The sequence below is a fragment of the Puma concolor genome, chromosome B1 (assembly GCF_028749965.1).
Source record: "Puma concolor isolate L17-30 chromosome B1, mPumCon1.1.hap2, whole genome shotgun sequence".
Classification (NCBI taxonomy): domain Eukaryota; kingdom Metazoa; phylum Chordata; class Mammalia; order Carnivora; family Felidae; genus Puma; species Puma concolor.
In genome coordinates, this window is record NC_141670.1 from 165888211 (window position 1) to 165914818 (window position 26608).

General features: G+C 42.0%; 1 protein-coding gene across 12 annotated transcripts in view; it reads right to left on the bottom strand.

Moving 5' to 3' along the window:
* DCUN1D4 (defective in cullin neddylation 1 domain containing 4) overlaps positions 1-26608 on the bottom strand; it is an 85704-nt gene that overhangs the window by 20482 nt on the left and 38614 nt on the right. For 11 of the 12 annotated variants that reach the window (XM_086705083.1, XM_086705082.1, XM_086705081.1 and 8 more), the window contains 4 exons: positions 23726-23840; positions 20532-20623; positions 10380-10450; positions 4766-4857 (listed from right to left, as the gene is read on the bottom strand). In XM_086705083.1, the coding sequence (XP_086561209.1) occupies positions 4766-4857; positions 10380-10450; positions 20532-20623; positions 23726-23840 (370 nt within the window). Of the gene's footprint in view, positions 1-4765; positions 4858-10379; positions 10451-10570; positions 10593-20531; positions 20624-23725; positions 23841-26608 lie in introns of those variants that run through there. The other variant, XM_086705090.1, reaches the window with a different exon arrangement.

The following is a 26608-nucleotide window of genomic DNA, read 5'->3' on the forward strand; positions in this document are numbered from 1 at the left end:
CTCCAACCATGGGAGAGACCACAATCAGGCTTGCATCTTGAAAAATTCACTCTGAATCTCTGTGGAGAAAGGCTGGGGAAGAAAAAAAAGAGAGATGCCGATAGCCTAGTTAGAGATCTAGCACCAACCCCCAAAAGAGGGCTGGTAGAAGCTAACAGGGCACACGAGAAAGCAGGAAGTTGGAGTCTAGGAGGCAGGAAGGGAGCAGGGCCTTCTCTGCACTGGGGACTCTACTGTATGGTTTGATTTTTTACTGTATACATAAATAACTAATGATACTTTATTAATAATATGGCAGAGGGTCAAAGAGGAGAGAGACCAGCTAACCCCGAAACATTTAAGGCCGAGGTCTCTCCTCTTCACTGGAAAGGAAGGTTAAGGACCAAAGCCACAGGAAATTGGCCAGATTTTGGCAGGGGGGTTAGTTTAGTCCTGTCCAATGAGAGGAAGAAGAACAGATGTCTGTTTCAACAGATTCAAGGGCAGAGAGCACTCACTTAGACATCTGCTACATAGCTAAAAGAAAATAATGTAGCCATGAGTCTTTGGGTAGAACCGCAAGGCAAAATGGAAGTTCGTTAGCATGCCTGGGAGTCTAGCTGCCACCCTGGCAAAAGATGTCCCCTGAAAGACGTTTTCATTTGTCTTAAGACGCTCAGATCTCCTGTCTGGAGTATAAAGCATAAAATACCAAAGTAAAATTTTCACTTTACGTATGTAATAAAGACAGTTACACATGTCAGAGCTATTACCATCAATAAAGAGTTTAATCTGCTTTAAAAGGGGCCCTGCCCCAGGGCGCCTGGGTGGCTCGGTAGGTTAAGCATCCCACTTCAACTCAGGTCATGATCTTGCGGTTTGTGAATTGGAGCCCTGCATCAGGCTCTGTGCCGATGGCTCAGAGCCTGCTTCGTATTCTGTGTCTCCTCCTCTCTCTGCCCATCCAATGCTCATGCTGTGTCTCTCAATAATACATAAACGTTTTTTTGTTTTTTTTTTTTAAAAAGGGGGGGGAGGGCCCTGACCCACAGAGCCTCTGGAGTGACCCCCAGCAGGGAACACGCCTCTGAGTCACCCGGTCCGAACTACAGGTTGCCATCTAGTGGCCACTCAACAAGATCAAGTGAAGAAACTGGCTTGTCGGGAAGTTGAAGCAAACCAGCCTGGGACTTCAGGAAGCAGCCACATCTTCAGCCTCCCCCCTGCCCCCTCCCCCCTCCCCACCCCTGCTTTCCAGTGTATCACACGTAAGAAAACTCCTGTTAGTTTCTGAGTGACATAGTGCCACACCGCTCAAGAGCACCGTTTTCCAAAACAAAACGTGGCCATATTGTGAGATCATTTCTTCCGTGACTTCTGCTCCTGTTACAGATTCAGAAGCACCAGAAATCGGGACAATAAGCACCAAAGGTTAAAACCAAAAGGAGTTCTCCATTCCCTGGGGAAAGGCCTTCACCCCTTCACTTAGCCAAAGGTATTTTTCCAGCCAATCCTCACTTCTATGCAAAGTAAGCTACAAGTCTAACACACTTTTGTTTAGCTTAAACAGCTTTGTAAGTTTGATTCATTAGAAGTAACCTTAAACCCACGTGTTGGAACAAGGCGATAGAACAAACAGTCCACTGAAATGAGTTGTGCCTTCTCCTGACTGAGAATGAGCTACAGAACGTGGAATGAACATATCGGCCCCCCCACCCCCGCCAGATGCCCTCCGTCACGCCTTCCAGCACTTCCAAAACACTGGCCCTGGTGGGGCTTGCACACAGCTCGCTCCCCTCCCCAGTGTCCAGGAGATGGAGTTCTGAGAGCCCAGGTGGGAGTCACAGAGCATCACTTCCCTTTCCTGGTTCTAGACGTGCTGCCAGAGACACCCAGGGAGCAGCGGAGCATAGTCTCCACTCCCTCTGTCCAGTAACCATTTTCTTCAAACTTAGCATCTTAATCGAATATTCTATTATAAATACAGGGATTGCCACATACACTTTAATTCCAGATTGAGCTCAAAACACTTCACTGGACAGGTTTAATGAAACCAAAAAAGGGCAAAAAAGACAAAAATCCAAACTAGAAGACAAAACAGGCAATTCAGTAGACAGACTACTTTCTATCTCTAGAGCATATTCGTCTCTGAGTATTCTTATTTACCGGGTGTGGACGCCTTACAAATACAGTATTTATGTAATCAATTCGAGAAGCATAAAGAGAAGTGGCCTTATTATTTTTGGATCTTTTGGCTGAACTTTGCTTCTGAGCCCCTGCCCCAAAAGGACTGTCTTGCTCGTGAGTTTTATTTCCCCAGGATGTAGAATACTGCAGTTGGCACATCGCTGCCATCCAAACACTTGCTGAACAAATGAATCTAGGGAGGTTAAGGGAGGGGGAGTGGAGGTTCTTAAAACTTGCAATTCGACTATTCTGAACTATAGAGAACCTTAAAGGTTGTTCTGAGTAATGATCTCTTCCTCATTGATGAGGAAACCAGTCTCCGAGTTTCGTATCACACAAGAAGAAAGCAGGCTCCTCCCTGCCCTTAGAGTGGACCCAGCTTGTCACCTCATCTTGAACTACAAGGACCAAGTGGCAGTACCCTAGAGGAACCCAACTGCCCCCGTGTGTGTCACACTGAGTGGCAAGCAGGGTTCCCAACAAAGAACCTACGGGGTGGGGTCCCTGCAATTCCCCTCTGCCCTCCCTGAACTTACATAGACCTCCCAGGAAACTGCATACTTCCCAGGTAACTGCATACTTCCCAGGTGGTGTGGCCCTCAAAACGCAAGGGAAAGGCCCGGCAGTGTGTAACATTCTTTTGTAAAGGCAAATGTAAAAAATAATCTAGAATTACTTAAAAATGGATATTATAGCCTCTTAAGACAAATGAAAATGTGCCCGAAACATACTAATGGTGCCTCCTCTGAAGGCTTGAAATAAAATCTTGATATGGCCATGCATTCATCATTACACGGGCCCCCCTTTAAAAAGTGCAGCCATTATGTGCTGTATTCAGAAGGCAGTTAGGAAAGGCAGGGGGGGAAACAGTGAAAGTCAGTAGACTTAAAATTGTTAAGGAGATGTTCCCAACATGACAAGCATAATTTTTAAAGAGATTTCAGAGGACTTAACCCTAAAATTCTAGAGCATGATGACAGGAAAGTGTATGGCTTTATCTAAAACTCATTTGCCATCAGACAACAGTTGTTAAAGGAAGAATGCGACTTAAGAATCAGAAGTCTTGGGGCACCTGGGTGGTTCAGTCAGTTAAGCATCCAACTCTTGACTTGGCTCAGGTCATGATCTCCGGTTACGATCAAACCCCACGTCGGGCTCTGTGCTGAGTGTGGAGCCTGCCTGGGATTCTCTCTCTCCCTCTCTCTCTACTACTCCCCTGCTTGCTTGTGCTCTCTCTCAAAATAAACATTAAAAAAAAAAAAAAAATCAGAAGTCTTGGGTTTTCTTCCCATTTCTGCCACTTACTTTAACACATCATGTATCCCATGTGTCCCTTCTAAGCCTCAGTTTCCTCATTTGTAAAATGTGCAGGATAAAGCCTGATTTGTCTTCCTCACAAGGAAGGCAGCCGTGAGGCTCAAATGGAAAAGCAGCAAAATGACTTATGAACTACTAAAGCATGGTGCAAATAAAGCATTGTTATCAATAACAAATGGATAACAATTTTGGCAAATTCCAAAATTATTTGAATAAAACCATAAAACCATTTCCACTCCAATTTCAATCCAGTACATGTCAAAGTCTATTATTCCTAGGAAAAGTAAAAAAAAAAAAAAAAGAGTCATTCCGTAGATCAAAGTTACTGTGTTAATAATCTGCTCTTCATCTTCAGGTACCACTGAAATATTTACTTACCCATCTCAACTGTATCCTTCAATTCAGAATACAGAGTAACAACTGTTTACTTGAATGAAACTTTGTGTACACACACACACACAATGAACACATAAAACCACTGTTTTTTTTCTCATTCTGGGTAACACAAATAGACTCTTTATTATTATTTTTTAACCACTGGAGTAATGAAGTTCCAATTTTGCCCAAAGGTAAAATCAGAATATATAAAATACATATTTTCATTTATAAGTTAAACTTCAGTCAACTTTTTCTCCCTAACTGTAAACCAGATGCTGATAGGCCTTTGCTTTTTAAGCTCTGAACCTGTGCTAATATGACAGTCACTAGACACACATGGCCATCAAGCACTTGAAATGCAGTTAATGCAAACTGAGAGGGATCATAAATGTAAAATATGTACCAGATTTTGAAGACTTAATATGAAAAAAAGAATGTACAACAGCTCATAAATTTTGAAAATATTGATTATATGTCTGAATAATAATATTTTGGATATCTGGAGTTGAATAAAATATATTAAAATTAACTTTACCTGTTTCTTTTAACTTTTTTTTTAATGGGACGGCTAGAAAATTTAAAATTACATATGTAGCTCACATCTGTGAGAAGAGGAGAGGCTGGTCTATTTTCTATTGGGCAGCTCTGCTCTAGAAGAATACTAAAATAAACAATACACATTATATAAAAATTATAATTGCAAAACTTCATGCATACTGTCTTCTCTTCATCATGAAAATGGGATTTGGCCTTTACACCTACAGCCACAGGTGAAGTTTGCCAGATCACCCGGCTTTCCTGCAGTCACCCAACCCAGGCTCCTGACCCGCCAGGGAGGAGGCAGCCAGCTGGGGAGTGCAAGGACGCCACCCCGCCTCCCGACCAGGGCAGCCGCGGGACTTACTGTAGAGAAGTCATTCCTTTTAACCATTCCTGCAGAGTAAAATAACCCATGTTTTGTGCATCCAATTTCCAAGCTAGGACAAGCATAACTACCTGTATAAAAACAAACAAAAAAACAGACCAATCAAATCAGAACGACAGATCTCAGTAATTAATCATATTAACAACTCTCCAAATGCTTCTGCTCGCCGCAGTTTAGTCACGGAAATATCAACAGGGTAACTTCAAAAATGAGTTCTAGGCTGGGAAACATCCAAAAGTTTGGTAATTCATCTGCTGACAAGGGCTTGGGGAGACATGAACTCTTATGATGCAGAATGGTGGAAATGTAAAGCCATTAACCTCTCCACAGGGCAATTCTGCAGTATTTATCAAAATTAAAACCAGTGTTTGACTCAGCAATTCCACTTAAGGAAAGTTATATTATAACTTATACCTGTGCACGAACACAAAGATGTATATTCAACAATATTTTCTGCAGAATTATTTATAGCAGCAAAAGACTGAGAACAACCCAACATTAATCAGGGACTAAGTATATACTTCCTTGCTGAATACTTTCTATGCAAAGGAATACTATGCTGCCATTAAGACAAATGAAGTAGAGTTATCAGTACAAACAGGGAACAATCTCCAAGATTTAGTGAAAAGAGCAAGCTGTAGATCAGAGGGCTGAAAAATAAAAAGGCAAGTGGTGAGTCATACACAATAATGCAGCTGTACCACAAATACATTAGTGTTCGTGAGCTGAACTATACACACTGAAGAAAATTATTGTGAAGTGGCCCCACATCCCACTTAAATAGCGCTGTGCCTGGAATGAGCACAGGATGAGTGACCCAATCACTTCTCAGCGGGGCGCCACTCTTGCTTTTAGTGAATCTTCTGAAACTCTGTAGGCATCAGGAACTGTAACAACTCTAGTTTATGGCACTGCTTGTCACTTAGCTGCTTTAGAGAAAAGATGACACAGAGATACTGCCAGCGAGTTTAATAAACACCTGAAGGAGTAAAGACAAAATTACATTTCAAAAGCGCATCTAGCTTCCAACTATCCAGGGCTCTGCAGAGGGAAAGAGCTGAGGCCATCCATCCAAGAAGAGGGTAAAGAAGAGGGACAGGGATTTCCGAGGACCATCCTGCCACTCTGTGGGACTGTGTGCCTCAGGACATTGTCCACACCTAACGGACATCCAAGTCCTGACCTGGGGATCACATATTCACTGCTAAATGGCTACATCTCCATTTGTTGTAACAAAACAAACAAACAAACAAACAAACAAAAAATCAATGGTAAGAAAATAGACCTGTGAAAATTGGCCAGGGACTAGCATGTTCCACATTTGGCAGCTAATTTGATTTCTTTACACAGGACCTGAAGGCTTCATTTCGACGGCTGGAAGAACCAACCCAACCATTAATCTATCACCCACGTGCCCCACTGGGTCAGATGGCGACGGTGGTAAAAGGAATCGGGATGATGTAACATGAAAAAAGTAAGGCAAGCAGTCAATTAGAAATCACTCCAGATGATTTAATTGGCCTCTGAAAGCCACTACACAAATTAAGTACTGCAGAACAATACTATTTAGGAGGTTCAGAAAGTCGGTCCTTGCGTTTGCCAGCAAGCTAGCTTGTGGACTAAAAATGTCCAGCTTTGTCTAATTTATAGCTGCAAGATTAATGAAAAGCTTTCTCTTGATGCTGACTCTATGGTTTTCCATGTTAGAAGTGATTAGCAGTGAGAACCCACTGAATCTCTAAGCCCTTTCATCAAATCTCAATTAAATCAGTACATACCAATTTTTAAAGTCACTAGGTTTTTTAGATTAAACAATCTAGATTACTAGGTAGATTACTAGCACTGATTAGTAAACCAATGTTTCTACATATGCACACCATCACAAAACAGCATTGCTTAATAGGTTAAAAAAATTTTTTTTAGTTTTTTTTAATGTTTATTTATTTTTGAGACAGAGAGAGACAGAGCATGAACAGGTGAGGGACAGAGAGAGAGGGAGACAAGACACAGAATCTGAAGCACGCTCCAGACTCTGAGCTGTCGGCATGGAACCCAACACGGGGCTCAAACCCACAAACCACAAGATCATGACCTGAGCCGAAGCTGTAAGCTCAACTGACTGAGCCACCCAGGCGCCCCTACGTTAAAAATTTTTTAACTTAAGAGACCTAAACTTCCCCAAAAGAGCACACATGTTCTTCCAAATATTTACACATTAGTGGATTTCCCCTCATCCCTCAGCTTTTCTTGGAATTCTGACTCCCACATAACAATTTACCTAGGTGAAATAACCCCCATTTTCAGTTTTAAAAAAACTATTTTGAGAGAGAGAGAGAGAAAGAGAGCACGTGTGCACATGGAAGGGGCAGAGAAGAGAGACAGAATCCCAAGTGGCCTCTGAATGGTCAGCACTGAGCCGGATGTGGAGCATGACCTGAGCCAAAATCAAGAGTCAGAGGCTCAACGCCTGAGCCACCCAGGCGCCCCTAACCCACATTCTAGAACTCAAACTTCCTATGTTCTCAAACAATATATATACTAAATGCTCAATAAGAAAGATTTAAAGTTCCACATAAACACTTGTTAAATTAAAAAAAAAAAATGGTTAGGGCACAGAAACACACACAAGTATGCATGAAATGTGGCTAAAAAGTCAAAGTAGATATTCACGATGAGTATTTCTTTACACAAAATGGACTTTTCTTATGGTAGCTAATAAGGAAGCTAATTAGGCAAACAAAAGGTTTTGCTGTGGCCATAGTAAATGACAGTAGATTTGAATTTTACAAACCTGCTTAAATTTCCTAGGCTATAAGTATCAGGCAAGGTGAAGGTTTTAAGTACTTTAAAGTATTTGAAAGTGCTAACTCAACAATGAGGACAAGGCTTTAAAAACAATTTTACTTCTTATTTTTCAAATGTTAACATTTCTGAAATTGGGATGCATTCCAAATGGATGCATATCAGAGTTTATTTAGCAACATTTTTTCTTTCTTAGTGATGATATACAACTTCTATTAATGGCAGCTTAGAACTGAAGTACAGTAATAAATACTTTAGAATAATCTTCTGAATTCAGTTTCCTCATCTTCAATGTGATTCAACATGTTAAGTCTAGTTCTATTCCTAAGAGGAGACTAAGGGACACCATTGCCCCCCAAAAGGATAATAACAGCAGCTCTCTGTTACGGAGTACTGCTATTTGAAGAACTGTGCCTTTCTTCAGTTAGAATCAACACCAGCCCTCCCTCCCACCTGACAGGCCTCCGGGCCTCTGAGAATAAATGTTCAGACAGTGCCTCTCACACCTGCAGCCTGACCCTGGCCTCCCAATCTCCTCCCTTTCCGGCCCTGTTGCCCACCTCTGATCACATGCTGATGACAGTCCCCTGGGCAGAACCTTTGGGTCTGGGGCACCTTGGTAGCTCAGTTGGTCGAGCATCCAATTTTGGCTCACGTCATGATCTTGTGGTTCGTGAGTTCGAGTCCCACATCAGGCTTGCTGCTGTCAGCCTGTCAGCGCAAAGTTTGTTTCGGATCCCGTCCCCATCCTGTGTCCCTCCCCAGCTTGCGCTCTCCCAAAACTAAATAAAAATTTAAGAGAGAGAGGGAGAGAAGCTTTGGGTCTGTTCTCAGGTCCAACTCACTCTTGCCCCTCTTATTATTCAGTCCAGAAAACACTCTGCCAACATTGGCCCAGCTGTCATCAGGAAACTTCTTTCATAAGCCAGTGTTGTTGTTTTTTTTTAATCTTTTTAAAAAAATGTTTGTTTATTTTTGAGAGAGACAGAGAGACAGAGCACGAGCAGGGGAGGAGCAGAGAGAGAGGGAGACACAGAATCCGAAGCAGGCTACAGGCTCTGAACTTTCAGCACAGAACCTGCCAAGGGGCTCAAACCCACAAACCACGAGATCATGACCTGAGCCAAAGTCGGACGTCCAACCAACTGAGCCACCAAGTGCCCCTGAAGTGTTCTTTTCTATGCTTATGACTAGTCTATGGGCAAGATCAGACAAAATACTACTGGCAGTTCTCCCCAAACCTTTATACCAAAATGAATAGTTCATTAGCTTTTTATTTTTTTATTTTATTTTTTTTAATTTTTTTTTTTAAATTTTTTTTTTCAACGTTTTTTATTTATTTTTGGGACAGAGAGAGACAGAGCATGAACGGGGGAGGGGCAGAGAGAGAGGGAGACACAGAATCGGAAACAGGCTCCAGGCTCCGAGCCATCAGCCCAGAGCCTGACGCGGGGCTCGAACTCACGGACCGCGAGATCGTGACCTGGCTGAAGTCGGACGCTTAACCGACTGCGCCACCCAGGCGCCCCAATGAATAGTTCATTAAGATACTGAACTAGATCACATTAAAATAAAAACTACAAGACAAAAATCCATGTAATGAGCAAAAAGCTCTTTAGAAAATGTAAGGTGTTGGAGGGAGTTGGGAGAGGACAGAGGCATACAAATGTCAAGGGTAAGAAAAGTTTTAAGAATGAAGTGTGAAGTCTTTAGAGTTGTTTTTTTTTTTAATTTTTTAAAGTTTATTTATTTATTTTTGAGAGAGAGACAGAGAGAGCGACTGGGGGAGGGGCAGAGAGAGGGGGTGAGAGAGAATCCCAAGCAAGTTCCTCTCTGCCAGCACGGAGCCTGATGCGGGGCTCAAGCTCACAAACCGTGAGATCATGACCTGAGCTGAAACCAAGAGTCGGACGCTCAACCGACTGAGCCACCCAGGCGCCCCCAAAGTGTGAAGTCTTAATTTCCAGTTTTAAGAGCATGACATATGTGCATGGGCAGCACCTATCTTCCAAGAAGAGTCTATACGAGGGGGATGATCTCTTGTGATCTCTTCCCCATCATAAACTCATCTAGGACCTTAGACATATTTGTTAAATTGGAGGCTAATGCAATATTAAACTGCATAGTTAATGAACCAGGGCACCTGTATGAGCATAACTTTTCATTTTAGTGTAAGAGAGATTATGTAGGAACAGGAAAAAAATATTCAACAATAACATGACGATAAGAGTTGGGAAAAATAATTAAGCATATAAAATAACTTCTCAAAAAAATTTTTTAAAGGAAATACTTAAGGCCTTTATACTAAAAAGCAATCCCTGAGTTAAATTTAATCGGAAGTGAAAGAGCTATGAAAGATTCTTGATAATTACAACTTATTCCAAACCCCTATGAATAATTACTCAAAAATCTGGACAAACTCTACATTATGCTGAACAACTAGGGAGGGGGACAAAGGTACAGAATAGACTATGACTCGGCCCCCCCAGCTCATCTCTCACGGGAGGTACACATGCCCATAACATTTTCTAAACATCTAGTTTAATTACTTTACTATCGTACCTTTTAGATACAAGAAACAAACAAGAGGAAAACATGACTGACTAGTTACACCATGCCAATTAAAACAAAAAAATTTTGCTTAGAAATCCAATTAGAATTGGAACTTGTTTCTTAGATTGCCTCACAAAACTAACACACCATTCCTTCTTTACTGTTGCTTTATTTGTCAAGGGACAAAAGACAAGAAAAATAATCAACCGATTTGCCCAACTTAATAGGCTAGACTTACATTTTCTGGTTCAACACCAATGTCTTCGCAAAATTTCTCCATGCCTTCAGGACCTACAATATCATCAGTACCTGCGATGAAATGCAATCTTACATAAATTAAATCTGACCACGTACATGATTATTACTACAGTGATATTACACTGCTGAAATATTTATTATTAAAATAAACGAAAATCAAATAATACCTACAGGCCAGAACTCTTTTCTGAAAAAAAGAAATCACCAAGCGTAAAGCGAAAAATATTCGGGAATTTCAGTTACTTCTTTAAAGGATTCGGCTCTGCACAATCATCTGTCAATGTATTGCCATGCCTTTCGACCTACGGACAGAGGCTACACATAATTTTTGTCTGAAGATAAGGCCACTTTGCTTCTTTAAAGTAGCGTACAGCTCTGCCTGATTTTGGTAATAATTTTTGGAAACATAGCAGAGAACCACACAATGTTCTTTATAAAATTAACTGGGAAATAACATAATCATTTCTTTTACATAGAAGAAAAGCCAGTAGTCTTTTTGTTCCTGGTAAGGCCATAAAGCCTCTTCCTCCTCGGGCCTCAGCTCTGCTTCTTCCCAAAAGAACCGCCTGCATGGTCCATCTCCACTTGACCTCCTGCTCCTTCTTCAACCACTGCAATTTGGTTTCTGTTCCTCTCTCTCTCTCCTGAAACTTCTTGCCAAGGTCACCAATAACACCTTACCTGCCAAATCTAATCGACAGTCGGATCTTTATTTTATCTGACCTTTCTGTGGTATCTGAAACTCTGAAGCAATTCTTTGCAAAATCTGCCTCCTCCCACGGCTCGCAGAAGTACCCTCCCTCCGGTTTCCCTCCCACTTCTCTCCTCCTCTGGCTTCTTAATGTGTTCCTTCGCTTCTCCCAGCTTGTTAGATTTCATGGGCAGGGTTCCATCTTTAACCCTCGTCTGGTCCATTCTGCACCTTCGCCCAAGCTTCAACCATGCTCGAGTTTCCAGGCCCACACTTTCCCCCTGTAGTTTTGGACTGTCTACCACATTACTGCCCGGCTACCCCACCTGCTGTTTCACTGCCACAGCTAAACTCAGCTTCTGTCCCAAGCCTCTTCCTGCATTTCACATTTTCAGCCGTCACCTCACGGAGAAGGACCATCTGTCCATGCCAAGCCTGCTTATCCTCCTGTACTCTGTCCCACTGGTGGCACCAGCAGAAACAGAAACCTGGGAGTCACTCTGGACTCTTCCCTTCTCTTACACTCTCCACATCCAGTCAATTACCGAGTGTACTGTCCGTTTTTCCTGCCAAACACTTAATTGTACCTTATCCCGTGCTGACCTGCTCAGACTTTATTCTCTCACTCAGATGACCACAGCGGTCTCCCCAGGATCTCCCTAACTCCATAGCCCTGTACCCTCCAGCCCCTCCTCCACACAGCTGCCTAAAGGAGCCATCCCAAACACAAATCCCAGGCTGGCTTAAAATCCTTCAATGGCTCCCACCACCTGAAGATAAAGTCCAAAGTCTCAACCTTACCAAATAAGGTTCTCAATGATCTAGTGCCTCCTTTCCTCTTCAGCCTCCTATCTTTCCACCTTTAAATCAAGTTTCTCGAAAATAAATGAATCAATAAATATTATTAAATGCATAAAAACTGAGACCCAGAAATACTTACCTATGGTTTGCTCTGCACACAGGTCCTGCCACACACCCAATACCAGACTGTTCTTTCTGGCCTCGGCCCATCTTCCTCTCCCTTCCCCATGTTATCTGGCCAACTCATTCAGTCTTTAAGGGGAAAGCAGACGGGAGCCCTCCCGCTCTTCCTGACTCCCACCTGCAGAGGCTGGGAGGGGCGGTCCTCTGTGACCCCAGCAATGCTAGGAGTGGTTCTCTCACACTTAGCACATCTGTGTTAAGTCCCAGCTCATCTGCCTTTCCCTCTAATCCCTCAAAAGTAAGAGCTATTGTAGTTCTTGTGTAACCTCAGCATACCACCTGGCAAGGAGCAGCTGCTTTTATAAAATTTATTGAATAAATAAATGAATGAATACCTGAAGACAGGAACCACTCTACAACCTTTCTACAGCCTCTAGATCCAGTGGTCCTGCAGCATCCACTCCTCAATAGATCTCGGTTTCACTCAGGTAACATTTACTGAAGCCATAGACTGTCGTAACTGCTAAAGATTAAGAAAACATGGTCCCTGCCCTCCAGGAAGACCGAGTATTGAGTAATTTCTTTTTTTATTTTTTAAAGATTTTTTTTTTTTTTTTAATTCAAGTTCGTTAACAGTCAGTGCAGTCTTGGCTTCAGGAGTAGAACCCATCGATTCACTTCTTACATGTGACACCCAATGCTCATCCTGAACAGTCCCCTCCTTAATGCCCATCACCCATTTCACATATCCCCTACCACCTCCTTGCCAGCAACCCTCAGTTTGTTCTCTGTATTTAAGAGTCTCTTACGGTTTGCCTCCGTCTCTGTTTTTATCTTATTTTTCCTTCCCTTCCTGCATATTAATCTGTTGAGTTTTGTATGCAGAGAAAGGGAAACCCTTTAGCACTGTTGGTGGAAATGCAAACTGCGGTAGCCACTTTGGAAAACGGCATGGAGGTTCCTCAAAGTTCCTCAAAAACTTAGAAACAGAACTACCCTACAACCTAGCAATTGCACTACTAGGAATTTACCCAAAGGATACAAAAATGCTGATTCAAAGGGGCACATGCACCTCAATGTTTACAGCAGCACTATCAACAATAGCCAAATTATGGAAAGAGCCCAAGTGTCCATTGACTGATAAATGGATAAAGATGTAGTATGTATACGTCCATATATGTATATATGCGTATATACGCGTGTATATATACGTACACACACACACACACACACACACACACACACACACAATGGGATACTACTCAGTGACAAAAAAGAATGAAATCTTGCCATTTGCAACAACGTGGATGGAACTAGAGTGTATTATGCTAAGCGAAATAAGTTAGAGAAAGACAGATATCATATGGTTTCATTCATATGTGGAATTTGAGAAAGATTTTATTATTTTTTTAAAGTAATCTCTACATCCAACATGGGGCCTGGACTCACAACCCCAAGATCAAGAGTCACGTGCCCCACCACCAAGCAAGCCAGGTGCCCCAGGAGTAATTTCAATACAAAATAATAAACAGGAGGGCCTGGCTGGCTCGGTCAGTGGAGCGGGCGACTCTTGATCTCTGGGTTGCAAATTCAAGCCCCACGCTGGGTGTAGAGATTACTTAAAAATATAATCTTAAAATAGTAATATATAAACCACAATAAATGTATAAAGTGGTTGTCCTCAACAAAGGATAAATATTAAAATCACCTAGAGGGCTTGTTGGAAAGTCTTATGTCATTCCTCTGCTTCAAATCCTTGGCTCCCCTAAAGTCACACTCAAGCCCTTTCCTTGTAATCTGGCCACAGCAAATACTTTTTTTGCATGCTTTATTTCCCTTGTAATCACAAATGTGCTGTTTTGTTACAAAATGTTTTGTTTCATATTTTCCAATCTGTTACCTTTTTCTGGGGTTTTCTATTTTCTCCTTTTATTTTACGTTTGTCCAAGTATTCCTAATTGTCTTATCTTGATTATTAGGGGAATAGCTATTATTCAAATAAAAGTTTAAATACTGAAATATTTAAATAATATTTAAATATTAAATATTAAGATAATAAAAGTTATTCAAAGAAGATTACTTCATTTTTAAGCTACTTATTTTTTGCTACATTAACACATAAACATGATACAAAATTTCATTTAAAAGTGAAAGTGAAAAAATTTACAAAGCAAGTTTCCCCTCCAACCCCTCCTTACTCCTCAGAGACAACCATTTATTAAAAATTCCTGTAAGCAGCTTTCCCAAAATAACTCGTTTATAGAATTCTACATGCATATAATGTATACATATTTATTTGCTGTTTCTAAGTGTCAATGAAATTTCTCTGTGGCTTTCCAGGTAGAATTTAATCATTTCATTTCCAACAAATGATCATTTTTGCCTACTCCTTCCCAATTATTTATTTATTTTTAGCTATTTATTTTTATTATTTTTTATCTCTGAGAGAGAGAGAGTGCACGCACTCGACAGCGGGGCTTGATCCCCTGACCCTGGGATCATGACCTAAGCTAAAATCAAGAGTCGGATGCTCAACTGACTGAGCCACTCAGGTGCCCCATCCTCCTTTCCAATTATTTATGCCCCTTCTTTCTTCCTTTTGTCTAATCACACTGGCTAATAATTTCCAAAACAATGGCAAATAAGCAATCCAAGAGTGAGCATGCTTTTCTCATTTTCCACTCAAAAATGGAAATACATTTTGCATGTTATCATTTGATAGGCTGCTAGCTTTGGCTTTGAGAGTGCATATACCCATGTGTGCCCACATGCACATATTATACGAATGACACAGTAATGCGTCCACATAGCAAAATACTCATATAGGCAAAGTCAGAGCAAAATAAACTAAAAAGAGAAAACCGTTTTCTCCCTTTCCTTACCAGTCAGACATGTGTCCTGAGACCTTTGTGCTTATATTTATGTATGTGCAAATATACAATGAAATCAGTTTTAAATTTATCTACACGCAGGGGTTCACGCTATGCCTATGAATCCTATACCTGGCTTTTGTCACTGAGTACGCCTGTAACCTTCCCGTGGGAATGTCTATACATCTACTTTGTTAGCGGACTCTTCTAACCTTACTCCACTGCATGTATGTGTGTATGTTTCATTGTTTTTTTATTATTCTACTACTAAGAAAGAATTTTGGCTAGGAGATCAAAGAATAATTATTCTCATAAGGAAATATTCACCTATTCCTATTGTGCTAAGAGGTTTTATTTTTAGGAACAGATGCCTTTTTTTGGTACCTACTGAGAGGACTCCCTGGGAGGTAGTTGCAGATTTGAAAGAAAAAGTTACTTTACAATTCTTTTAAAATTCCTGTCTTTGGTTTCCATTCCTCCTGATTTAAAAAAGCTCTTTCCCCATAACCTTTTTTTTTTTCTTTTGAGAGTGAGTGCTAGTGTGCGCATGCGAGCGGGGAAGGGGCTGAGAGGGAGAAAGAATCTCAAGCAGGTTCCATATCCAGTACGAAGCCCAAGGCGGGGTTCAATCTCATGGCCCTGGGATCTTGACCTGAGCCCAATTCATGACCTGGATTTTTAACCAACTGAGACACTCAGGCGCCCCCACTGTAACCTATTCTAGAATCTCAAGAGCCACCTGCCTTCCCCGTCTGTGCACAAGACCTGGGTGGGTCCCGGCTTACTCCCCCTCATCCGCCCTCCAAACCTGGCCACTGATGCCTCTCTCTGCCAGCGTTCATCCTAAAGACAATGCTTCTCAGTTTGTCTGTTTGCTGCACAAGAAAATGGGTGGAGTGTGTCACCCCAGCAAGCCCTCAAAGGACGTTTGCTGAGGTATACTGTGCAGGAGTAATGTTAAGTTCTCCATGCTTTTCTCTTTTCTTCCAGATTCTGTGCAATGCCACTGTCATATTACTTGTATGCACCTGCGTCTATGTTTTTATTTTCCATTGTTATTTTTTACCTATTACATTGACTTTATATCATTCAGCCTTTCTATCTCAATGCTATTCAACAGAAATAATACTGTAGACAACATATGTGATTTAAAGCTTTCTAGTAGCCATGTTCAAAAGTAAAAAGAAATAGGTGAAATTAATTTTATTTTTTTGTTTTTTTAAATATAACTTATCGTCAAGTTAGTTAATATACAGCATATACAGTGTATAGAGTGTGCATCTGTGTTTTTAAAGAGCAAGTTTTTAACCATATGATTTGCAAAGGCATGACTCTGCCAAAAGTAGTATTTTATCCTAAAAACAGTAAAATATAGCTTGTTAATCAACAAGCTTTTCCATATCTTTTAAATACCCACAATTCTGCTTCTTAAAACAACGTTTCTTTTTTTGCCATTATCTTTCCCACACACACAGTTAGATTTAGCTGTAATCACACTGTTATTTGGGATTTTGACTGTATTTATACTAAACTTATAATCCACCTGTAAAATTGACCAATCTTAATTCTAAAATTAAGAATTGAGAATTCTGAATATGTAACTGGCTAACACAAGGCGGGTTAGAAGTGAAGAAGGAGAGGATTTTAAGAAGTTATATCTAAAATCCTAAGCTGTGGAATGTCCTGGTAATGAGACACTGAAGATACGTTCAGAAGACAGATATACTGACAACACTCTAGGAAAAAGTGGTCCTCCCACTTTCCCTGCCATTTTAAGCAGGGGCCCATAAAAAATATATGTGACCTTTTTAACGATGGCCCAAGACCCTCACGATAAGGTTTCCATAATGACACCACACTGCATCCCTGAGGCGAACAAGGCCACACTGTCCCTTTTTAACATCTCTTCCTTTGCTGACAGACCACTTGGTCACTCAGCACCTGCTCCTGGGTCCCTGATCTCATTTTAGTAAACCAAAAAACAATTCTATCATGGAACTTAATCAAAAACAGAAACTAAGGGCCTACAGTCAAGACCTAGAGAACTTTCACGATCTACCTATGTGAGATTTAGTGTAACTTTGAAGTCAATGTTGGCACGGGTATATTTGGCTTAATTCCTTATTCTTAGATATATTTCAGAAAGTGGGAGTTATTAGGTAAATTGTATATTATGTAAAACTGGTTATTTTCATTCTAATGAAAAGAAATGGAGCCCCAGTTTCAGATGGAACCAATCCTTTCTAAAGTCACAGAGAACTAAGGTAATCAAAGCACAGAAGGGTGTAAACCTGTAACCACAGAGAACAGGAGGAGCCCCCAGTGGAGTAAGTTTCCGTATTAAATCTCTGAGAACCAGAAATGGAGTTGACAGGGATTCTAAAAGGTGGGAGGCTGCATCCTAGAATGTGTAAAGGAGGGCTGGGGTTAACTGGCTGGGCCAAAGCTGGGAGGAGAGGGGCTCAGGCTGCAGGAGCCATGGATGGTGGAGGCAGGGTAAGGAGTGGAATGGAGAACTCTGGGAAGAACAAGGCGGCATCCATGTGAAGCAGCTCCACTTCCAAGGCCTCTACCCACCCCTCCATTCACTCTGGATTAAAGTGCAGGGAGTCGGCCCACACCAGCTGACTTTTTTCTAAGGAAACAGGATTCCCCACAGCTTGTGAAGCCTTCCTCATTCTAGCATCCAGGGGGCCTGTGGCCTACAGACTCATCCTACAGCACAACCTGACAGTCACCCCGGGTCATTTCACCATTGGTTTTTCTAAAATAATAATGATCTACAGTTTTTATTCATGTGGTTCGATATTAAAAGTGAAGTGGGTGTCAGTTGGGGCTCTTAATTATTTCCACTTTCAAGGCATTTTCCCTATTGATACAGGAAAAGAAGAAAAGGGGGGGTGCTTGGTAAAAATAGGGATGGCCACACCCACAAACACTTTTTGCAGGGATGAACTGCAAGGAACCACCTGGCAGGGATCTCCAGGATCCTAAAAACTGTGGCTTAACCTTTATCCCAAATGTCACCTTCCTGAGCCAGAGAAAAGCAAACAAAAAGGAAAACTGTAGACTGCTCTCTTTTTAAAGGAAACAGAAATGTGATCGTGCCATGGAAAAATTATGTTTGCTTGTAAACGAAGACACATCCACACAAAAAATCAAAATAGCTGTGCTACAATGGTGGGATTAAGTATACTTTTTGTCTGTTTAATACCTCCTTTTCACCAACAGACACACTGACAAGATGCTAAATGTCACTCATCATCAGGGAAATACAAATCAAAACTACAATGAGATATCACCTCACGCTGGTCAGAGTGGCTAAAATGAACAAATCAGGAGACTATAGATGCTGGCGAGGATGTGGAGAAATGGGAACCTTCTTGCACTGTTGATGGGAATGTAAACTGGTGCAGCCGCTCTGGAAAACAGTGTGGAGGTTCCTCAAAAAATTAAAAATAAATCTACCCTATGACCTAGCAATAGCACTGCTAGGAATCTACCCAAAGGATACAGGAGTGCTGATACATAGGGGCACCTGTACCCCAATGTTTATAGCAGCACTTTCAACAGTAGCCAAATTATGGAAAGAGCCTAAATGTCCATCAACTGACGAATGGATAAAGAAAATGTGGTTTATATATACAATGGAATACTACTTGGCAATGAGAAAGAATGAAATCTGGCCATTTGCAGCAACGTGGATGGAATGGAGGGTATTAAGTGAAATAAGTCAGGCAGAGAAATAAGTCAGGCAGAGATACCATATGTTTTCACTCATATGTGGATCCTGAGAAACTTAACAGAAGACCAGGGGGGAGGGGAAGGGGGGAAAAAATGTTACAGAGAAGGAGGGAGACAAACCGTAAGAGGCTCTTAAGGACTGAGAACAAATTAAGGGTAGATGGGGGGTGGGGGAGAGGGGAAAGTGGGTGATGGGCAGGGAGGAGGGCACTTGTTGGGATGAGCACTGGGTGTTGTATGGAAACCAATTTGACAATAAATTATATTTTAAAAGAACTAAAAAAATAAAACTTCCTTTTCATAACACATTTCATAAAAATAAATGTGAACCAAGATAAGAAAGCAAAAAACTTTCATAATCAAGGTGATACGAATATGAGAAAACTCTTCATTCAGTACCCATATGTCAAACAGCTGGAAAAGTGCCACCCTTTTTTCCTAGGGACACGAAATGTCTTCAAAAGATTCGTATTCTCATGATATAAACATGGGAACACACACATTCTAATACTGCCTTAAGTGTTTATACTAATGTCCGTGCCTGCAAACAAAATCTAGCTCAAACTAGTTCAAGTAATAAAGAAGAATTCATTAGAAAGATACTGGGGTAGCTCACAAAACCAAAGACCTACAGGAATCAGGATCGCGTCCTTTCAAACCTTCCACCCGAAGAGAAAGAAGCCCTTCTCCCTCCCAGCTTCAATCTGAAAATCCTGGGAAATTTTATCTGTCGGCCTGGCCTAGGTAACCCGTCAGCCCCTACAACAACTTCTGTGGCCAAAAAGGCAAGGCTGTTATTAGAGAAGGGCTAGGGTCAGGTGGGGGTGGGGAGGGGTGGGGAGGGGTGGGGAGAGGTGGGAGGGGTGGGAGGGGTGGCAAGATCAGGCCATAGGAGGAACCCTCACTTTGACCTCCAATAAAAGAGTATCAGAACTAGTTATGAAAACTGTCCTGTGCTGTGTTAAGTACAAAGAAGGCTATTAAGCAAATTAAGGGGCTCAGAAGATGTACAGCACAGCTGTCAGATGGAAAAGTGGAGAAAAAACCCTCCAGGTAAGGGGACGGCAGTGAGTCAGATGTCTTTCAACCCATATATAGGTAGCAGGGATTTTTCAGCAGGGGGCGAAGCTGGAGTGGATTGTTAGGGAATGATGTGTATGATCTACCTGTTCAGTTTTTTGTTTTTGTTTTGTTTTTTAAATGAGACAACGGAAGGTGCGTGAAACCTAGCTGGGAGCAGAGACACATGATACGAAAATCGGTCTGAAAGTGGCTGAAATTGTCAAGTTGATAGGGCAGGAGAGGGCCTGAAATAAGGTGAAGAGGAAAAGTAAAAGAGCCTTGAGCTCAAACTTATCTGGACATATTCCTTTTTCTTTTTACACCACGCACAGCTACAGTGACAAACAACCCCTAGACTCCAGTATTATATTATCCAACCAGTTAACTGTCAGCTGCAAAAAACAGGACTGAACTTAAGACATTTTAAATGACAAAACAAACATTCTCCACCAAATGATCTTTCAAAACAGACACTTAATATAAGAAATTCCATTGCACAAAAAGGTTCAAAGCAAGCAAAGCTTATTTTAACTTTGATATACAAACCAAATCATCACCCACTACCAGCATTCTAAACAGGTTTCCTAGCAATCCAGAGTATTTCTCCCAAGTGCATTCATCTTTTCAGTTCCGTTCTAGTGTTCTGAATTCTTTGGCTTAGCTGCTGGCTATAAATAGGACATTTGGTGATTTGTTTCGACTATGTTCCCTCCCTCAAACAGGAAGAGACAGCACAGAAACCACATTAGAAAAGTACACATTTTAAACTTCTTTAATCTCCCCTAAGGTATTCCTTATTTTCATGAGGATCAGTATTAGATAGTATAAGCGAGGACCTTACCAGCATATTCGTAGAACCACTCTAAGCATCTCTTACTTGAAAAGGCTTCTTCTTCAGTCTTTATTCTAGTTGAATCGTATTTTCTATACATGCTAGAAATTGAGAAAGGAATCAAATTATTTAAAGATGCTGAGTTTCTTTTCAGTAGCAGATAGTTTTTACTCTTTTACCCAAACCAGATACCTACTCAATCAGATTCCCAGTATATTTTAAACATTTTACTTCCTGCATTCAGAAGCTTCAGCTTTTATAACTACAGTTTTAAACACAGTCATACCCATAACAGAATTAAACAGTAAACACTTGATACAGGTTCTTCTCTGATTAACAAGTGGATCAGTAAGAACTGACTGGATATCCTCCCCTCTACCCCACTAGCCAGAACCAACTACAGAATGATATAGTGAGACATGGTCAGCAACAGCTGAGGTGTTTTCTTCAAGTAATGACCCTAGAACCCACTCATGTCTCTGCATGAAAAGCCTCCTGACTTTCATGTCCTACAAGTCAGGCTGGGCACAGAACACAGTCTAGGGAAGAACCTGTCAGTATTAGACATGTCAAGGGACCATGAAGCAAATAAAAAGAAACATCAAATTATGTCTACACCTCCAGGAAAACACCTCAGGAGAGAGACATACAGAGAAGCCTTGGTTTCTGCCACTCTCTTGCAACACCCCCCTACTGTGGGGACGGCTAGCATGAGCTGGAGAACTGAGTCGGGAAGCAGGGTGGCTTCCTCCTCCAACACTGTGACTTGCTGCAGAATTCTCTATTTTATGATGACCTGGGGCTAAGAACCAAGATATTCCCTACCTGGGGAGGGGAACGAAGGAAGGATCTTGAAAATAGTCATTTTAATAGAAAAATTAGGGGCGTATACTTTTTCTTTCTCTCATTTCTATATAGGTTGCCTAAATAGGTGTGTATGTGTGTGTGTGTGCGTGTGTTGTGTGCATGTGTGTGTGTGTATATATATATATGAACATTTATGAATGTAGTTTTATATAGTATATATTGTAAAGATCACACATAATTACTTTTTAGTAAGTATTTACTCATGACCTAGGCATTTATCAAAGTAACTGTATGTACCTCTGATTAGAGATTCTGGGTTTTGATACCAAACATGGCTACAGGGTATTAAGATACTGAATCTGCAAACCACCAGTGTTCTATTTCTTCTAGAAAATGTAGCCATACTACCCAGAAACAAAGGGGAGTACTGGCCAAGGGTTCAAACGCACAGGTTCCAATCCTGGGCCTAGACATTCTTAGTTCACAGTCTGTAACAACACGGAGACTTCCGTATGACACTGTAATGTCTGAATGGCCTAAACACACCCCACATAAAAAAGGACAACTGAATACCATTCCGTAAATAAGAGAAAAATATTGACACATGCTACTACATGGATGAACCTCTAAAACGTCATGCTAAGTGACAGAAGCATGACACATGAAGACCACTCACGTGAAATGCCCAGAAAAGGCCAATCTGTAGAGAGAAGTTGGATGGGTGACTGCAGTGTCTGGGGGCGGGAATGCGGACAGACTGTGAATGGGCATCAGGGATCGCAGTGGGTGGTGGGGACCTTCTAACACTGCCTTGTAGGGACAGCTGCGTAATTCCTAACCACTTCGTAAAAATCACTGAGTTGTACACTTAAAATGGATGAAAGCTATGGTACGTAAATAAACTTGTTTTTCAAAAAAGACCAAGAGGGAAACTGAGCTAAAGCTACAGACCCCTACCCCCTGGGTGGCCAATGAAATGCTATCAGTAAGAGTACCTCACATCCTTCTGCAACACAGCTACCAGTTTCCAAACTAGCTCCTTCATACTAAGTTCTGTCGGACTGTGGGGAGAAATAACAAGTCTACATACACAGTCACAAAATGCTATGTGATTATCAGAACTTGGTAATTCTTTACACCAAAGGGGCGCCTGGGTGGCTCAGTCAGTTAAGCATCGACTTCAGCTCAGGTCATGATCTCACGGTTCGTGAGTTCGAGCCCCACGTCGGGCTCTGTGCTGTCAGCTCAGAGCCTGGAGCCTGCTTCAGAGTCTGTGTCTCCCTCTCTCTCCACCCTTCCCCTGCTGGCATTCTGTCTGTCTCTCTCTCAAAAACAAATAAAATATTAAAAAAAATTTTTAATTAAAAAAAATAATTCTTTACACCAAAGAAGTATCAAGTAACCTGGCTTCCCAAAGCTGAAAATCACTGGTCTACACACTGCTGGTGCTTATCTTCTAAATCACCACTGTCTTCTTAGAGATCATTATTTTCTACTCATCTGGGATATGAAGAGTCATATTATTTTCACATTTTCAGAGTCTATCTCTCTATCCTTCCAACAGAGTTGGAACCTATTAAGTATCACAGCAAGAAAAAAAAATGAAAAAATCTCATCTAATCTCCTTGATTTATAGATGTGAATATTCAGGCCCATTAGTGAAATAACCTACAGGCCAGAATGGAGGAAAATGTAAGAAAAGCAGCAAAGACTAAAATTATGATGTTTGTTCATTGTTAAAAAAAAAGAGAGAGAGAGAGAGAGAAAAGGAAAAATGATGTATGAAAATCAAGGGGCAATGATAGAGATGCCTCAAATCAACAAGTCTAATGACTTTTTAGAGCTAGCAAAATTAAACAGTTCACTTGTCGGAAAAAGAATTCGTTTACATGGTCTTATTTTTTCACAGTTCCTAAAAAATTCTCACTCATCTGAGACTCAACCTCTGCTCGGCTAATACTCCGAGTGGGCTCAGAGCGTTCAGTCCCGGCAGCGCTCTCTTGCAACCCAGCCTGGGTCCCTTGTGAAAGCAATTACGGATTCCTGTGGTTGTGTGTTCAGTGAGACCTCTTAAAGAACACACGCATACCAATCCTGCGGTCCTCAACACGCACAGATGGCAGGCCCTTCAAAGGAAAGAAAAACTCTACACGAGTTTTGGTGGATCAATGGACTAAGATAAAACTTGGGTTCCTAAGAACTCAACTTACCTAAGTTTGTTTTCGTTTTAGAAACCCCCACACGAAAGAAGAATCGCAAGATAATTACACCTTGAAAATACACCTGGCAGAACCAAAACAACATTCCAGTGGAATCTGCGCACGACCAGACCCACAGAGGGCTGGGTAGGAATGCGCCTCTTTGATACACATCATCCGCTCTGATCTACGACATACCCGTCATGTCTACTTTTCTTGGCAGATAAATCATCTCCAGAGGCAGGTCTTCTCTTTTTCCTCGGCGGCATCACTTTACTAAAGCAGTCTGAGGAACTGCAAGACCGCAGGCTTCCTACGAACAGAGAGTCAAAGGGCACAACATCAAGTTTAGCCACATCCTAACATTTCCAAAGAATACCACCACCAAATTAAAAACTTTCACGGCTTGTACTGTAAAGGGTTTAGAGGTTATCTGTAAATGTTATAAGGTGAACAAAAGGTTTTTAGTTCCTCTTTGAGAGAATGTATAGTCAAGAAATAAACCTTGCAGTGACACAAATAAGTTAACACTGTCCCCACAAAACCACATCAGAAACGGAAGTTATCACAATTTCCATTTACTCTCCAAAAACATTAATATAAATCATCAAAGCTTTCGGTCTCTCTTATTTGTCAACGTTCCTTCAAAAGGAACTGCACTGCTATCTCAATTGCGTATTTCATGAGGCAAGGCCAGATCAACCAGTAACCTTGAATCTAAAATACAAACAGGCACCTCAGTCCCAATACTCTTAAGCTTCAGGGATATCTCATCTTAGAAAAACAGGGTTTAGGGGTGCCTGGGTGGCTCAGTTGGTTAAGCATCCGACTTCGGCTCAGGTCATGATCTCTCGGTTCGTGAGTTCAAGCCCCGCGTCGGGCTCTGTGCTGACAGCTCAGAACCTGGAGCCTGCTTCAGATTCTGTGTCTCCCTCTCTCTCTCTGACCCTCCCCCGTTCATGCTCTGTCTCTGTCTCAAAAATAAATGTTAAAAAAAATAAAAGAGGGGTGCCTGGGTGGCTCAGTCGGTTGGGTGGCCGACTTCGGCTCAGGTCATGATCTCGCGGTCCGTGAGTTCGAGCCCCGCGTCGGGCTCTGTGCTGACAGCTCGGAGCCTGGAGACTGTTTCAGATTCTGTGTCTCCCTCTCTCTGACCCTCCCCCGTTCATGATCTGTCTCTGTCTCAAAAATAAATAAAACGTTAAAAAAAAAAAAAAAGAAAAAAGAAAAACAGGATTTAGATTTTTTGGACAGAAGCCTGACATGATCTTGAGCACAATTTCCATACTAATTTTGAGATTGTTTCTGCCACTTTCAGTCTGGGTTTTCAGACGCATAACTTTCATTTGGTAAAAGATACTAAACTATAGTAACAACAATCACAACGTAGAGCACTTACAGGGACCTCCCTGTGAGCCAGAACCCGTTCATATGACCTACTGACCTGTTACCTCCAAACAGGCTTATGAAAAGAGAATAACCTTTGTTGCCCATGCAGATGAGAAAACGGAGACGGGGAGTTAAGTGGCAAAACTGGGGTACAAACCCAGACAGTCTCGTTTCAGACTAAAACCGTTATAAATTAAAATACTTGTATCCATCCTGGCACAGGGGTAATCAGATATGCCATCTGGTTCCCACAATAACCCCAAATGTCAGGCAGGGGAAAGATCATAATCTGTACTTGACATATGGGAAAAACCAAGGCTCAGGCAGCCATGTGATTTTCCAAGGTCCCAAAAGTGTTCAGCGGTGTATTCTGGACCCCCATGACTCTCTCCTCCTTCTATCAGCTCCTTGGTGGAAAGCTCTGGGCTCTCACTGAGTCAGAGACAAGAGGCAGCATAAGGGGCTAGTGTTTAAATGACCTGCATTCGACGAGTAAGTTCTGGCTCTTCATCTAACTGTGTGGCTTGGTCAACCGCTACCCTATTCGGGTTCCTCATTTAAGGAGTAAGAACTGTGATACCTACCTCTCCAGATTTTTATGAAGGAAAACATCCATTCAGTGAGTGCCTAGGTGCCAAGCGCTATGTGTAGACAGATGGCAGGGACATAAAGAAACACGCTCTAACTTCCATACTGGAGTTATGCAGGCAGTGCTCAGGCTGCATCGCAACCCTGCGATGTAGGTATGATTAGCACCCCATTTTTACATACTAAGAAACTGAAGAAGACAGATTAAGTGACAGCCAGAAAGCGGTAGGTGAAATGGATGACGGAAGCCAAGCAGCTTGGCAGCAAAGTCCAAGCCCTCAGCCGCTATTTTCTGTAGCCGCTGAGGCCATCCAGGCAGAGATGAGAAGCAGGAACTCAGGACACAGCCCTGGGGAGTACGGATATTTAAGGGTCAGGGAAAGACCAAGACAGGGAGAAAACCTAGGAAAGTACAATGTCCTACAAGCCAGGAAGAGACAGTTTCGGGCTGCGGTCAAGTGCACACAGAGGTCAGCTCAGGGAAGGAGCAAAAGGGACACACCGCAACGGGCAACGAAGCACAGCAGCGTGGGGCCGGTGAGGGCGGGGGCCACACTGCGATGGGCTGTGGAGGGATGCGAGGTGAGGGAGCGAACACAGTGCACACAGACCGCTCCTTCTAGAAAACTGTTTTGTGGGCAGGAAGAGAGTTGTCAATAGCTCATGGTCACAACCACAAGAAGTGCAATGATCAGGACTGGAACCTAAAGCCCAGTTCACAGTGAGGCTTCCACACTGTGCTAGGTTCCCAGGGCGATATGTTTAGGAACGGAGCAGCCAAAAGCACCTTTTCTGTTACAAACCAGGACCACAGCCTGAATGAGGCTTCTACCCAATGCCAGGTCCTGAACAACGTGTGAGCTCGAGGGTCCTGCTTGCTCCTTTAGCACAGAAGCAGACCCCAAACAGGGCTAGAAAGACGACCCTCAGTGGCCCTACTCCAGGTCCCAACCAGATCCTGTCCTTGCAAGAATGCAAGGAGGGGGGTTTTCAGAGACACAAGGCGTACCGTGTCTCTCTCCCTGACAACAGCAGCAATAACCCGAAAAGAAAGCCAGAGAAAGTGTTGCCCACCACCACACACACCATCTTCCCTATGAAGGG